General features: G+C 38.0%; 1 protein-coding gene across 1 annotated transcript in view; it reads left to right on the top strand.

Annotated features, from left to right (window-relative positions):
- The window catches only part of INVS (inversin), a 162,000-nt gene that overhangs the window by 2,747 nt on the left and 143,071 nt on the right, over positions 1–16,182 (top strand). Inside the window, 1 exon segment of the mRNA XM_043567058.1 lies at positions 200–329. Coding sequence (XP_043422993.1) covers positions 224–329 — 106 coding nt within the window. The 5' untranslated portion in view covers positions 200–223.

Raw genomic sequence — 16,182 nt, forward strand, 5'->3', positions numbered from 1 at the left:
TTTTCCAGATGACCGACTCGTACAAAGGGTCATTTATTTGGCCAACATTGTGGCAATTCTAGGGCCAGGATTGCAGGCTTTTTGAATCTTAGTCAACTATTTCGATTCAGCTATATTTATAACATACCCACTCAGGACGGATGAGACAGCTTTCAGAAATGTTTCCTGCATATACTCATGGTTTAAATCATTGTTTCAGGGTGCTCCAGTTGTGGAGAAGACTATGAACAGGTCAGAGAACTTGTTCTTTACTGGCTCCTCATTAGCATCCCAAGTTCATGCTGCTGCCATTAATGGAGATAAGGGTGCTCTTCACAGGCTCATCATAGGTAAGTGGTCCCCATAAATACAGAACCTTTAAAAATAACTCTGTCCTAGGGGAGTGTGTTAATCTTAGTCTTAGTTGCAGTGTACTTATACATTTTAATGGCAATGTATCATTATTTATATTTCATACCAGAACTTGAACAAGAAAGTAATTAAGTCCTAAAACTTAAAAAAAAAAAAGTTTAGGATTAGGTAAAAAGTACTTGAGCAATATCTGTATGTTTGACACTAAATCTGGATATGTACTCAAAGGTGCCAAGAGAATTAATTCATCTTTATAATAACAGAGATCTAGAATGAGATAGTGGATAATGATCTTCAAAATTTAGTATATACCCAAAGTACTAAAGCTTGCAAGTAACGTAAATTGTAATGACTTAAAATTGATTAAGTGTTCTCCCTATCATTGAGTCAATTGATTGAAATAGATTCAATGTTCTCCCTATCATATACATAGAGGTCCATATAAAAATGCTAGAGGGAGAGAGCAAGGTGAGTAGGAGAGAGAGAGAGTATTCAGGGACAAAAATGGGTAAGGATTTTTCAGATATTGTAAAAACCTCATTTCCATCTAATCAGAAGTCATTTATTTATTTAAAAAAATAAATAAAAATGTATATTAAAAAATTTTTTTAATATTAAAAAATTTTTTTAATTAACATTTTAATTTATTTTTGAGAGACAGAGACTGAGCGGGAGAGGGGCAGAGAGAGAGGGAGACACAGAATCCAAAGCAGTCTCCAGGCTCTGAGCTGTCAGCACAGAGCCCGATGCGGGGCTCGAACCCACAAACTGTGAGATCATGACCTGAGCCAAAGTCGGATGCTTAACCGACTGAGCAGCCCAGGTGCCCCCAAATGTATATTTTTTAAATCTTTTCACACACCAGTGTCTAGTGACGTGATTGACGACTTGGACTGTAAAATAAAGTTCACACTACTTCAATTTCCATACAGGTTCCTTCAGAATTTATTTTTGCCCTACCTTTCCAGTTTCTCGAAAAACTTCTATCCATGCACCCTAACCCCTGACTAGGGGTTCCATTCCCTAAATGCCATGAATTTTATCTGTCTCCTCTTTTCTTCCTCCTCATTCTCTTTTCTACTACACTCCTACTTATCTTTAAAGACAAAAATCTTTTACTACATACCCTGTGCAGGCTTCTTTTTTCTATCAGAGACGTTCCCTCCTAATACCTCAGCTTCATGTCAGCTACCGCATCCACAGTTATTTCCTGGAATGAGACATCTTCCACTGCCTCTGAGCCACTCATTCAAACATGCCACCATTCAATTAAAACGCTTACTTCCAGTTCACCCACTAATGAGAACAATAGTTTTTCAAGTCATTAAGACTTGCAGTCCATTATCTTCTGCAGTTTCAACCATCTGTCTCCTTTTGTCTTTCCCCCTCCTGCCACTGAGCCCTGATCCCATAGTCTACTGTTCAAATTCGTACCTAGGAAAAATTGTCTTTTCTCCTCACCTTCTGTTGCACCTGGCTGTTGCAACCCCAGCTATAAATGGACCTAATGCCAACCCCGAACAATTCAACCGGTCACAAAGATTGGTAGCACCCTAATGTGGTTACCTACCTCAGATAGGCACCCAACACTTTCTACTCATTATACCACATTTCTCCGTAAAGAGTCTTTCATACCTTCTCAGTCTCCTGAAATCTCTGGCCACCAATCCTCCCTCCCACCGCTCTCATCCAATGCTTTATGTTCCCTACAGAAAATGAGCTTTAAGAAGGAACTCCCTCACCTTCCAGCATATCTAGAAATCAACCTACATCTGCAACCATCTTCTTTTCTCTTCTCTTCTCTTCTCTCAAACAGACCAAATATCCCCTTCTGTCAAAGGTCAGTTCATCCACATATGTTCTGTATTCCATCCCTTCCTATCTTCTCAGGGACCTTGCTCCATTTTGTGTATAAACTTCTGATTACCACCCCTTCAATATTTTCTTCTATATTCTTCCCATCAACATGTAAACATGCTCTAATGTCTCCATTACTTAAAAATCCCTTCCCAGGGAGCCTGATTGGCTCAGTCGGTTAAGCATCCAACTTTGGCTCAGGTCATGATCTCACGGTTGGTGAGTTTGAGCCCTGCATCAGGCTCTGTGCTGATAGATGCTGGAGCCTGCTTCAGATTCTGTGTCTCCCTCTCTCTCTGCCCCCCCCCCACTTGCTCACACTCTCTCTTTCTCTTAAAAATAAGTGGTAAACATTAAAAAAAAACTTTTTTTAATCCTTTCCCTATTCCTTCACCCCCCTCGAGGAGCTGCCATAGCTCTCCATATCTCTTGACTTCCCTCATAGCTGTATCAGTCATAGCCTGAACTGCTCTGGCAGTTACTTAAGAAAGATAGAAGAATATTTTATTCTCATCATAGTACAAAGATAAGTGGGCAGTCTATGGTGGATAGACACTTCCACTTCACAAAACCATCCAGGGAGGCTGCTAGGATGTGGCTGTCTCGTCAACATGTGGCTTCCGTCTTGGGTCAAAGGCAGATACTTCTGTTGTAGCCATAGCCCAGCCAGCAGGGGTGGAGAGAGTTCAGAAAAGCCGTTTGTCACTTAGGAGGCAGACTGGACTTAGACACAGAGCCACACCTAGGACAAAGGAGGCTAAGGTATCTCTCCTTTGATGACATCATGCCCAGCTAAAGCTCAGAGTGCTCAATTCTTAGGAAAGAAAATAATCAGAGAATGGATATGGGTGAGGGGTGACAACTGTCACTCTCAGTCACCAAAACCAAGCTTCTTGAGCTATCTGCACTCCACTTCATTACCTCAATCCACTCTTTTATTAAAAGAAGACAAAACATACTTATTTAGAAGTATATATAGGGGCGCCTAGGTGGCTTGATCGGTTAACCGTCTGACTTCAGCTCAGGTCATGATCTCACGGTCCATGAATTCAAGCCCCGCATCAGGCTCTGTGCTGACAGCTCAGAGCCTGGAGCCTGTTTCCGATTCTGTGTCTCCCTCTCTCTCTGCCCCTCCCCTGTTCATGCTCTGTCTCTCTCTGTCTCAAAAATAAATAAACATTAAAAAAAATTTTTTTAAACAAATAAAAAGAAGTATATATAGAGAGAAGTACATGCAACTTACATGTAATGTTAATAAATAAATATAAAGCAAACATCTATGTAACTGCCATTAGGTCAAGAGACAGAGAACATTGTTCCCCTAGAAACCCCTAATACCTTCTACCCTACTCCTTGGAGTAATTTGCTTTCTTGACTTTTACAATAATAATTACATTGTAATTTTACCACCTAGGTATAGATCTTAAACACTATAGTCTAGTTTTGCCTTTTTGAACTTTTTTTAAGTGTTCCATGTTTTCTTGTACTGAAAGTTACGTATACAGTTTTGTCATTTTCATGCTCAAAATTCTTTGCTTCCCATTATACGTGGAATAAAACTTAAAAGTGCACCTGTTCCTCTTTCCCTCTCCAGCTTCACCTTTATCCACTCTGTTCCGAGAAAAACTTGCTCTCTTTCATTTTCGCAAACCCACCAAGCCCTTTTCTGTCTCAGGGCTTTTGCTGGAAATACTGCTCTCCCCATTTTCTATCTGACCAACTCTTACTCATCCTTCAGTCCTCAGATTTTAGGTCATTTCTTCAAAGAGGCCTGCCGTCAACATCCAGTCTCAGTGAAATTTTTTTGTTGTGTTCTCTCTTAGAACTCTGCAGGGTTTTCTTCATTGAACTTGTGTATTTATACATATGACTATCTTAATATCTCTCTCCCATAAGCTAGTAGCCTCCGTGAGTGTAGACTGTGTCTGTTTAATCCATCACTTTATTTGCAAAACCCAGCACGGTTCTGGACACATAATAGAGACATGAGATATATTTGTTGAAGGAGTGAATAAATGTTACAATCATTCTTTTAAGTACCTTTCCTCCTAAGAGGCCTATAATCATTTTGAGGGCCAGGATTAATGGTGAATCAAGTTGAATCAAATTGAATTAAATTAAACTGATTTGAGAGGCAGGTTAGGATAAAATTCCATTGGAAATTTTTTTTTGTAACTCAGAATACCTCAAGAAAAAAATGTCTCATAAAAGGAACTCTTGGGGCACCTGGGTGGCTCAGTCGGTTAAGCGGCCAACTTCGGCTCAGGTCATGATCTCGCAGTCCATGAGTTCGAGCCCCGTGTTGGGCTCTGTGCTGACAGCTCAGAGCCTGGAGCCTGTTTCAGATTCTGTGTCTCCCTCTCTCTGACCCTCCCCTGTTCATGCTGTCTCTCCCAGTCTCAAAAATAAAGAAAACGTTAAAAATTTTTTAAAAATAAAATAAAAGGAACTCTTTATTATTTTAATGAAAAATAACCTTCAAAGGAAACAAAACACACAGTGTTTTATAAATTAAAAACGGTTATACAGACTCAGTCATACAAATTAACTAAGTGTTGCGTAACAAAACTTGAAATATTCCTATAACTTTAAATCCCAAAGAAAAAAAAGTCCTTAAAAACAAAGCAGGACAAAATTCTGTGAAACCAGCATAGAGCTGATAAGTTTATTTTATAAATGAGTTCCTTCTGTGTTCTATCATCTTGCTTCATTACCAAGTTTGAGCTGTTAACACTGCTCATCTTTTCAGAATTCTGCTGTCATGTCTTCTCTGAAAAGACCGTCATACCTGTGCTCCTGGCATTTCCCAATATTTGTATATCTCTATCAAAGTAAAAACTGTTTCATCTTACATTTCAGTGTATCTTATGTATTCTTTTATTTAGTGCATTTTGACGATCTCTGAATAACTGCTTTTTCTCTTTCCTAAACTCATAATATAGTACTACAGATGAATAATTTTTTTTCTTGAATCTTTGCTCACCAACTGCTCACTAAACTCATTCACTTTAGCATTTTCTGTTTTCCCTTCTCTGTTTCCATGGAGAAGTATGTCAGTGATGTGTTCGACTCCATGGAAACAGATGAGCATCTCTTTCTACATACACAACTAATTAAATCGAACACTTTCTATGCTGTCCATTGTTCTGGAGAAGGACTGAGGAGGCTTTCTCTGAATGAGACATCATTTTAGAAGCGATTTTTAGTGTTTAACCTAATACAACGGATTAATGTCTTAACATAACATTATATCCTCGATTCAGATGATTTAGGGCTCAATCTTGGGCCCCAAAAGCATAAACATACATAGCAAAATCCTTATGTATTATGGTTGTCATTTGTAGATATGTAGCTTTTTCTCTTAACATTAAATTCAGATAATTTGGATGAATACCAGTGATATAGTTGATAATAAAATTTAGTAGATTCATATTAATACTATACAATGTAGTATTGTAGAAAAGATGTGGATTTTAGAGTCACATAAATCTGAGTTTTGAGTTCTGGCTTTGTCATTTCTTCGCTGTATTACCTTGGGTAAGCCACTTAATCTTTTTGAGCCTCAATATCCTCATCTGAAAACCATAGACCATAATGCTTTATGTGAGCGTTCAATGGGGTAATGACTGTAAAACATCAAGGGTAACTATAGTTAATAATACTGTATCATTTATTTGAAAATTTCTGAGAGAAAAAAAGAAAGTTTTTAAGAGAGTAGATCTTAAAAGTTCTCATCACAAGAAAAACTTGTAACTATGTGGTGACAGATGTTAACTAGACTCACTGTGGTGATCATTTTGCAGTAGATACAAATATTAAATTATTATATAGTCGACCTGAAACTAACATAATGATATATGCTGAGTATGTCTCAAAAAAAAAAAAATCCAGCATCATACTTGACACATAGTAGACAATAAAAAGACCTTGTTACTGTTATTATTTTATCAGGTTGGACTTAACAGTAAAATGATCCAGGCTTACATGGTTTTAGAAATGTCTCAAAATGAAAAATTACTAAATGCCATGAAGAATAGTACTGTTTTCTTTGTGAAGACTAAACGGAATAATTTGTAGATATGCATAGTGCGTAGTGATTGATCGAACCATCACTGCTAATAGCGTTTGGGGTTGAGTGGTCAAGTGACAAGGCAACACCATTCTGATTATACCACAACTTTTGATGCCCCATCCATGTTCTAAACAAGTGTAAACCTCTTGAGTTATTTTCTCTTTTTGACTATGACCTCTCCCAGCACAGTAGTTTATTTTTTTTTTTGACCTGTTTAAATTGGGCATTTTATTTTATTTTATTTTATTTTATTTTTAATATATGAAATTTATTGTCAAATTGGTTTCCATACAACACCCAGTGCTCATCCCAAAAGAGCACAGTAGTTTAGTATGGCAAGGAGACTCATAAGTAGCAGACCAGTGACATTATTTCAGGTTAACACCATACTTTACCTCAACCTTGACCTTAAACTTTAGGGTCACTAAATGTTTTATGAATGTTAGCTCGTGTGTGTGTGTGTGTGTGTGTGTGTGTGTGTGTGTGTGTTTATCAGCCTACATTTGTATGTACTCATACTCATAATAGTCATAAAATTAGCCAGCATTTCATAAAGTCATGTTCTATGTGCCAGACACTATATAAGTGTTTTGCAACTCATTAACTCATTTAACAGCAAAACACTACAGAGTTTTGAATATTCTTATTACCCTCCTTTTATAGGTGAGGAAACCGAGGTGTAGAGAGATTTAGTGACTTCTCTGTAAGTAGCAGAACTTAGATTAGAGCCTGGAAGTCTGATTCCAAAGCTCATGCTTTTAATTACTAAACTATGGATCCTCCAGGCGTGGAGATATCTCTGTGTACACATGCACATTCATATGTATGGATACAGAGAGAATGAGAAACACAAGACAGGAAGAGCTGATTAGGTCTAAACCTTGACTGACGAACTGAATGGTTATCTAAATAGGACTTTTCCTAACCTTTTTGGCAATCTGGTAAAGCTTATGTACCCCTTCTCAAAAATATGTTTTTAAGAGCTTACACATGGTATATAGGGATCCAAAGTAAAGTAGCTATGTTGAAGTACAGTTATCAAACTATTTTAAAATTATGATATTGCAATATACCTACAATCATATTTTATTGATACATTAAATAGCAAGGTCTAATGGAAGATCTAACAAGTATAATTTCAAAATAGCAATGAGTTTAAATGCTATTTTAAGATACCACAACTATAATGAGATAATATGTGATAATATTTTATAAAATCTCAAGTGATCTCAAAATGTAATATGTCCTTTATTATTATTATAATTCTCATTTTATATGTTAGGACACTGAGACTCAGAAGTTAAGAAATTTAGTTGTAAGGTTAATAACTGCACAGCTGAGACTCAAACCAATTTATTTGATTTTGAATCCTATGTTCTCTCTATTGTTTCCATGTTGCCTTTATAACAATAAGCGTATAGTTTTTATTTTTTTACATTTATTTATTTTGAGAGGGAGAGAAAGGGACAAAGAGAGAACCCCAAGCAAGCTCCACATTGCCCGAACCCATGAACCGTGAGATCATGCCCTGAGCCAAAATCATGAGTCAGACGCTTAACCAACTGAGCCACCCAAGTGCCCCTAAGCAAATAGTTTTTTTTATTTTTTTAATATTTATTACAAAAAATTTTTTTAATGTTTTTACTAATTTTTGAGACAGAGTATGAGCAGGGGAGGGGCAGAGACAGAGGGAGACACAGAATCCGAAGCAGGCTCCAGGCTCCGAGCTACCAGCACAGAGCCTGACACGGGGCTCGAACTCACAGACTGTGAGATCATGACCTGAGCTGAAGTCAGACGCCTAACCGACTGAGCCACCTAGTTGCCCCAGTGTTTATTTTTTTTTGAGAGAGAGAGAGAGAGCATGAGCTGGGGAGGGGCAGAGACAGAGGGAGACACAGAATCCGAAGCAGGCTCCAGGCTCTGAGCTGTCAGCACGGAGCATGACACGGGGCTCGAACTCACAGACTGTGAGATCATGACCTGAGCTGAAGTCAGACGCCTAACCGACTGAGCCACCCAGGTGCCCCAGTGTTTATTTATTTTTGAGAGAGAGAGAGATAGAGCATGAGCTGGGGAGGGGCAGAGACAGAGGGAGACACAGAATCTGAAGCAGGCTCCAGGCTCTGAGCTGTCAGCACAGAACCCGACGCGGGGCTCAAACCCACAAACCATGAGATCACGACCTGAGCTGAAGTCGGATGCTTAACCAACTGAGCCACCCAGGTGCCCTTGGTTTTTAAATGACCACAAACGCCTTCCCAAGATTGTAGCAATACAAAAGGTGTAATGTATGAAGTGGGAGAAAGCAGATGAAACGCATCTTTGATGCCACACGCAGGTAACATTTTACAACAAGCAAATAAAAGGTTAATAAAGAATGCTGGGGGCGCCTGGTTGGCTCAGTCGGTTAAGCGTTCGACTTCAGCCCAGGTCATGATCTCATGGTTCATGGGTTCAAGCCCCGCATCAGGCTCTGTGTTGATAGCTCAGAGCCTGGAGCCTGCTTCGGATTCTGTGTCTCCTCTTTCTGCCCCTCCTTAGGTCACGCTTGCACTCTCTCTCTCTCTCTCTCTGTCAAAAATAAGTAAACTTAAAAAAAAAAAAGAACGCTGGATTTGCTCGTGTCGGACAGTGTGGCACAGTAGCTATTAGGTAGCAGCTATCACTGTAAGTGACAGTCATATCTTCTAACTGCTAAGTTGGAGCTCTGGTTTCTGCACGTACCAACCCATTAACCATCCAGACTCTTCTGCTTCAGCTAGCCTTAAAATAACTGCATGCTGTGGAACGGTGGCCTTCCAGTCACGGTCCCATCTCAGCTTTCTGAGCTATGTTCAGGCTGAGCACATGCAGAATGCCAGCCCCCGGTAAGCAAGCACCATTTGGTCATGGATTAGAGGCTATCTCCACAGTCGCCAGAGTAATTAAAACAACAGAGCACACTAGCCAGCTGCTTTCTATATTAGCTGCTCCTGGCAGCAATTCAAATTTAAGTGCACTGCTGTAGAGTGAATATGAGTTTACATCCCAAACCCTACATGTGTGCAACGTATTGCAGTTACCAAACACTTCCAAACAGGAAATTATTTCACTCAAACATCAAAATAAGCTGTTGTGCAGACTGGACGGGTATTGGCTGAATGCTATAATTGAGAGAACTAAAGAAGGGGGGATGGTAGGTCAATAAAGGCGCAAGCCTCTCTCGGTTATTATTCCCTTTTAGCCAGGAAGCTCAGAACCTGATAGGATTCCCGTTACTCAGAAACTAGCCATAGAGCCGCTATCCCCTAAAGCAACTCAAAACAGGACCTAAATGAAGCTGAATGCTGCTTTTCTAATCAGGAATAGGGGATACATGCTTTCAGACTCCTCAAATACACAAATTCTGCCACATAGGCAGGCACAACATACTGGATGGTGGCCACATAACCCAATTAAATCTTCTCTGTCGGCAAGTGTAATAACCAGTCACGCAAAAACAAGTATTTCAGGGATTGAAGAGGAGGCTTGAAGTTTCCCTGTACCTTACAGAAGACTTGGGAAAAGCATAGCAATTGGCCTAAAGTTCTATATCCTAGGAGGTACAGTTACCTATTAACCCCATGGTGTTGACTTCACTTTGGCCCTAAGAAGCCTAGTCAGGTAGGCTTATCCCAGTACATGATGATTGCCTCCATTTCTGAACGTGTGTTCTTGTGACCGCAGTTCCCAAATCTTCTCCCTCAGTAACATGTCCAATGAGAAATTAAACCTGAATTACCATCATCTTGCTAATCCTACATACTGCTGTCTTTGCTTAACACTGGAAGCCAATACAGTGGCAGAGAGTGCCCTTCCGTCATGAAAGACAACTAGAGACTGGTCTTGTTTGCGTATTCTCTAGAAGTCTCATTTTAACCCCACCAGGGCTCAAATGATAAAAGGAACATGCTCTACCTATAATATGGTTTAGTTTTATTAATGAGTTTGGGTTTAAGTGAGTCCTTATCTATAAATGCAGTGATAGAATCTCTGGAAACTTCTGGATTAGACATTAGACATTGTGGAGGGAATAACACCCAGCACTGTGTTACCACTCAGCACAGGGGCTTCTGTTATCAGATACGGTGAATCAGATGCAGAAGTTGCCTCTGTCTCCCAAACTGAGATTCTGAAAAAGAACACCTACCTCCTCTAGGAGTTATACACAAATTGTAAGTCTCTTTCAGATCTCAAAAGTGATGACCTCTCTTGCTTTATTACCAGGATACATGGAAACGTGAATCAGCAAAACGAGTTACCTAAGAAACTATAAAGTACTTCTGGGTCCTAACACATCCAAGATTTAAATATATATTGAAATATATTATTTATTTATTTATTTATTTATTTATTTATATATATTCATTTTTGAGAGAGAGAGACAGAGTGCGAGCGGAGGAGGGGCAGAGAGGGAGACAGAGAATCTGAAGCACGCTCCAGGCTCTGAGCTGTCAGCACGGAGCCTGACGCAGGACTCGAACTGACAAACCACGAGATCATGACCTGAGCCAAAATTGGGCACTTAACCAACTGAGCCATCCAGGTGCCCCTATACTGAAATATTTAGAGCTAACACAGTAGCTTAATCTCAGGCACAAAACAACTAAAACAGAAGTGTGACGCCTTCTGTTTCTTCTCCTAGCATTTATATTTCCCTTCAAAAATATTTCATTTGAACAGCTTTAGCAGAGTTTATGCCAAAGCACCTTAAAAGTAACTGGCTTCCCTCGTTTTCAACTTGTATGTGGTTACCCTCAACTTATATATGAATACCTGATCGTTGTCTGTGATGAAAGTAGGAAATTTTTTTTTCACTTAAAGTACATGTCAGGAAGTATCTTTTGTTGTTGTTTTAAAGTAAACTTTATTGAGGCATAATACACTAAATACAGTAACCCCAATCCTTGCTACTCTAGAGTTACTTAATTTTAACAAATATGTAGTCATGTAATCACCACCATCAAAATATAGGCAAGTTCCATCTCACCCCAAAATTTCCCTGTGTCCCTTTATAATCAATCCGTCTTCACATCCCAGCCCTTGTAACCACTGGTCTGTTTTCTCTCCCTACAGTTTTATCTTTCCAAGTATGCGGTGTAAATGAATACCATATGGATCCTTTGAAACAGAGTTCTTTCATTTAGTATAATACATTTGAGATTTTTTTCCTGGTTGAGTAGGTCAGTAGTTCATGCCTTTTTATTACTGAGAAGTATCCTACTGTATGGATGACTACAGTTCTTTTGTCATTCTCCACTAGAAGGGCAATTGGGATTATTTCCAGTTTTTAGCAATTATGAATGAGACTTCCTTAAATGTCCAAATACAAGTTTTTATGTGAATATCAGCTTTCATGCTTTTGTTTCTCCTGAGTAAACACCTAGGAAAGAGATTATTGGGCCATGTAGTAAGTCTATGTTTAACTTAATGAGAAACTGGCAGTTTTCTGTAGTGGCTATACCATTTTGAACTCCTACCAGTGATGGCTGAGAGTTCTCATTGTTCTGTATCGTCACCAGTGTTTGGTATTGTCAGGTTTGTTTTTAGTTTTGGTTTTGTTTTAACCATTCTAATAGATGTGTAATGGCATCACATCATGGTTTGAATTTATATTTCCCTGTGTATTAATGATGTTTGGCATCTTTCTACATGTGTATTCAGTGAAATTTTTCTTTAAAACTTTTACCCATCTTTTAATTTCATTATCTGCCTTTTTATTATTCAGTTGTATTTTTTTATTATTCAGTTGTAAGAACTCTTTTTTGGGGGGGTGTTGAATTTTATAAGTTCTTTATATTTTTTGGATACTAACCCTTTATCAGATATGTCATTTGCAAATATCTTCTCCCCTTCCATAGATTGCCTTTCAGTTTTGTTGGTTTATTCTAGGTAGAAGACTTTATCAGATATGTGTTTTGCAAATATTTTCTCCCAATTTGTGGCTTGTCTTGCCGTTTTCTTAACAGTGTCTTTCAAACAGCATTTTTAATTTGGGTGAAATCCAATTTATTGATTTTTTTAATGGATTGTTCTTTAGTATCGTGTCTAAGAAATCTTCGTCTAACTCAAGGTCACAGAGATTGTCATTTTTGTTTACTTCTAAGAGTTTTATATAGTTATAAAGGTGTTACATTTAAGATTATGATTCACTTTGAGATAATTTTTGTATATGGTGAAAAATATAGGGAAAGTTTTTGGTTTGTTCATTTTTTTAGTTTTGTGTATGGATGTCCAGGTTTTCCCAGCACCATTTATTAAAGATTATCCATTGGTTTGCCTTTGCACCTTTGTCAAAAATCAACTGATCATATACATATATGAGTCTGTTCAGTACTCTCAATTCTATCCTATTGATCTAAGTGTCCTTTTTCGGCCATTTAACTTAAATTTGAATTTATGGGCATAAAATTGTTCATAATATTTCCCTATTTTCCATTTAATGACTTCAGGCTCTGTAGTGTTGTACCTGCTTTCATTTCTGATATTGGAAATTTCTGTCTGCTCTGTTTTTAATGATCACTCTGATCAGAGATTTATCAATTTCAATGTTTTCCAAGAGCCAACTTTTAGTTTCATTGATTTTTTTCTAGTGTTTTTCTAATTTTAATTTCATTGATCTCTGCTCTTATCTTATTATGTACTTCCTCTGCTTGATTTGGATTAAATTTGGTCTTCTTTTTTTAGTGCCCTAAGGTAGAAGTATAGATCATTGATTTGAACCTATTGTTCTATTGTAATACAAGTATTCAATGCCGTATATTTTCTTCTAAGTCCCCTCATGTGTAGAGTATGAACCTTACAACAGTACTTTTATTTTCATTCATTTAATTATGTTTTTTAATTTCCCTTGAGATACTCTCTTCAACTCATGGATTATCTGTGTGATGTTTAATTCCCAAATATTCAGTGATTTCCCATTATATTTCTGTTATTGATCTATAATTTAATTACATTATTGTCAAAGAATATGCTTTGTATGATTTCACTTCTTTCTTTAAAGTTTATTTATGGCACAAAAACAGACACATAGACCAATGGAATAGAATAGAAACCCCAGAACTAGACCCACAAACGTATGGCCAACTCATCTTTGACAAAGCAGGAAAGAACATCCAATGGAAAAAAGACAGCCTCTTTAACTTTAAATGGTGCTGGGAGAACTGGACAGCAACATGCAGAAGGTTGAAACTAGACCACTTTCTCACACCATTCACAAAAATAAACTCAAAATGGATAAAGGACCTAAATGTGAGACAGGAAACCATCAAAACCTTAGAGGAGAAAGCAGGAAAAGACCTCTCTGACCTCAGCCGTAGCAATCTCTTACTCGACACATCCCCAAAGGCAAGGGAATTAAAAGCAAAAGTGAATTACTGGGACCTTATGAAGATAAAAAGCTTCTGCACAGCAAAGGAAACAACCAACAAAACTAAAAGGCAACCAACGGAATGGGAAAAGATATTCGCAAATGACATATCGGACAAAGGGCTAGTATCCAAAATCTATAAAGAGCTCACCAAACTCCACACCCGAAAAACAAATAACCCAGTGAAGAAATGGGCAGAAAACATGAATAGACACTTCTCTAAAGAAGACATCCGGATGGCCAACAGGCACATGAAAAGATGTTCAGCGTCGCTCCTTATCAGGGAAATACAAATCAAAACCACACTCAGGTATCACCTCACGCCAGTCAGAGTGGCCAAAATGAACAAATCAGGAGACTATAGATGCTGGAGAGGATGTGGAGAAACGGGAACCCTCTTGCACTGTTGGTGGGAATGCAAATTGGTGCAGCCGCTCTGGAAAGCAGTGTGGAGGTTCCTCAGAAAATTAAAAATAGACCTACCCTATGACCCAGCAATAGCACTGCTAGGAATTTATCCAAGGGATACAGGAGTACTGATGCATAGGGCCACTTGTACCCCAGTGTTCATAGCACTCTCAACAATAGCCAAATTATGGAAAGAGCCTAAATGTCCATCAACTGATGAATGGATAAAGAAATTGTGGTTTATATACACAATGGAATATTACGTGGCAATGAGAAAAAATGAAATATGGCCTTTTGTAGCAACGTGGATGGAACTGGAGAGTGTGATGCTAAGTGAAATAAGCCATACAGAGAAAGACAGATACCATATGGTTTCACTCTTATGTGGATCCTGAGAAACTTAACAGGAACCCATGGGGGAGGGGAAGGAAAAAAAAAAAAAAGAGGTTAGAATGGGAGAGAGCCAAAGCATAAGAGACTGTTAAAAACTGAGAACAAACTGAGGGTTGATGGGGGGTGGGAGGGAGGAGAGGGTGGGTGATGGGTATTGAGGAGGGCACCTTTTGGGATGAGCACTGGGTGTTGTATGGAAACCAATTTGTCAATAAATTTCATTAAAAAAAATAAATAAAATATTCTTTTTGATAAGTTGAAAAAAAATAAAGTTTATTTATTTATTTTGAGAGAGAGAGAGAGAGAGCGCGCGAGCAAGCACAAGAGGGGGAGGGGCAGAGAGACGGAGGGAGAGAGAGAATCCCAGGGTGGGGCTCAAACTCCTGAACCTGAGTTCGATCATGACCTGAGCCAAAATCAAGAGTCGGACACCCAACTGACTGAGTGACCCAGGCACCCCTGTATGACTTCACTTCTTTAAATCTGTTAATGTTTGTTTTATGACCCACTATATGGTCTATTTTGGTGAATGGTCCCATCGGTGGGTTGTTTTTTTGTTTTTTTGCGGGGTTTTTTTGGTGTTTTAAAAGGTTATATACGTGGCTGTTGTTAAGTGACATGATCAATAAATATCAGTTATATCCTGCTGCTTTAATGGTATTCAGTTTTTTTTCTGTCATCACTGCTTTTCATTTTAGTAAGTTCAACCAATTATTGAGAGAGAGAAGGGTATTGAAGTTACCCATTATAATTGTAAATTTTTCAAATGTTTCATTCACATCTATCAGTTTTTGGTGCTTCTATTTTGAAGCTCTGTGATTTGGTACATACACATTTAGTACAGATTGTTATGTATTCTTGGTGAATTGATCCCTTTATCATTATATAATGTTTCTGTTTGCCCCCGGTAATTGTCTTTGCTTTGAAGTCTATTTTACCAGATTTAATATCTGATATTAATCAGCTTTCTTTTAACTAGCACTTATATAGCATATCTGTGCTCATTGTTTTACTTTGAATCTACTTATTATATTTCAAATGAGTTTTTTTATAAATAGCATATAGTTGGGTCTTTGTTTTATATCCACCTCTTTTTTCATTGGTGTATTTTTTGTCATTTACCTTTAATGTAATTATTGGTGTTAAGATTTAAGATTTCTAGTTTATTATGTCTTTACTGTTTGTAAACACTGTTTTCCATTCCTGTTTTTTCCCCTTTCCTGTCTTCCTCTGAATTTCTTAAATGTTTTTAGTTTTCAATTTTAATTTATATGTAGTGGGGCTATTTGTAACAGCTTTATTGAAATTTGCCATACATCCATACCACGCAATTCACCAATTTAAAGTACAATTCAGTGAGTTTGTATATTCAGAGTTGTACAAACATCACCATGATTAATTTTAGAACAACTTTATTACTCCCCAAAGAAACCCTGTATACCCTTTAGCTATGACCCCTCAAATGCCTGCCTTATTTATTCCTCAGCCCAGGCAAGCACTGGCTATAGAATTCTTGTTTGACAGCTCATCTCCACCCTTACCCCCAACACTTGAAAAATGTTCTGTCAATAGTTTCTCATGAGAAATACATTGTGACTTGAATAGTTTTTCCCTTATAATATGTTCTTCTCTCTGGCTGCTGTCATGATTTTTTTCTTCTTTAGTTTTCAAGTTTTGATTATGATTGACTCAGCATGGATTTCTTGGGGTT

This window comes from Prionailurus bengalensis, chromosome D4 (genome assembly GCF_016509475.1).
Source record: "Prionailurus bengalensis isolate Pbe53 chromosome D4, Fcat_Pben_1.1_paternal_pri, whole genome shotgun sequence".
In the NCBI taxonomy this organism is placed as follows: Eukaryota; Metazoa; Chordata; class Mammalia; order Carnivora; family Felidae; genus Prionailurus; species Prionailurus bengalensis.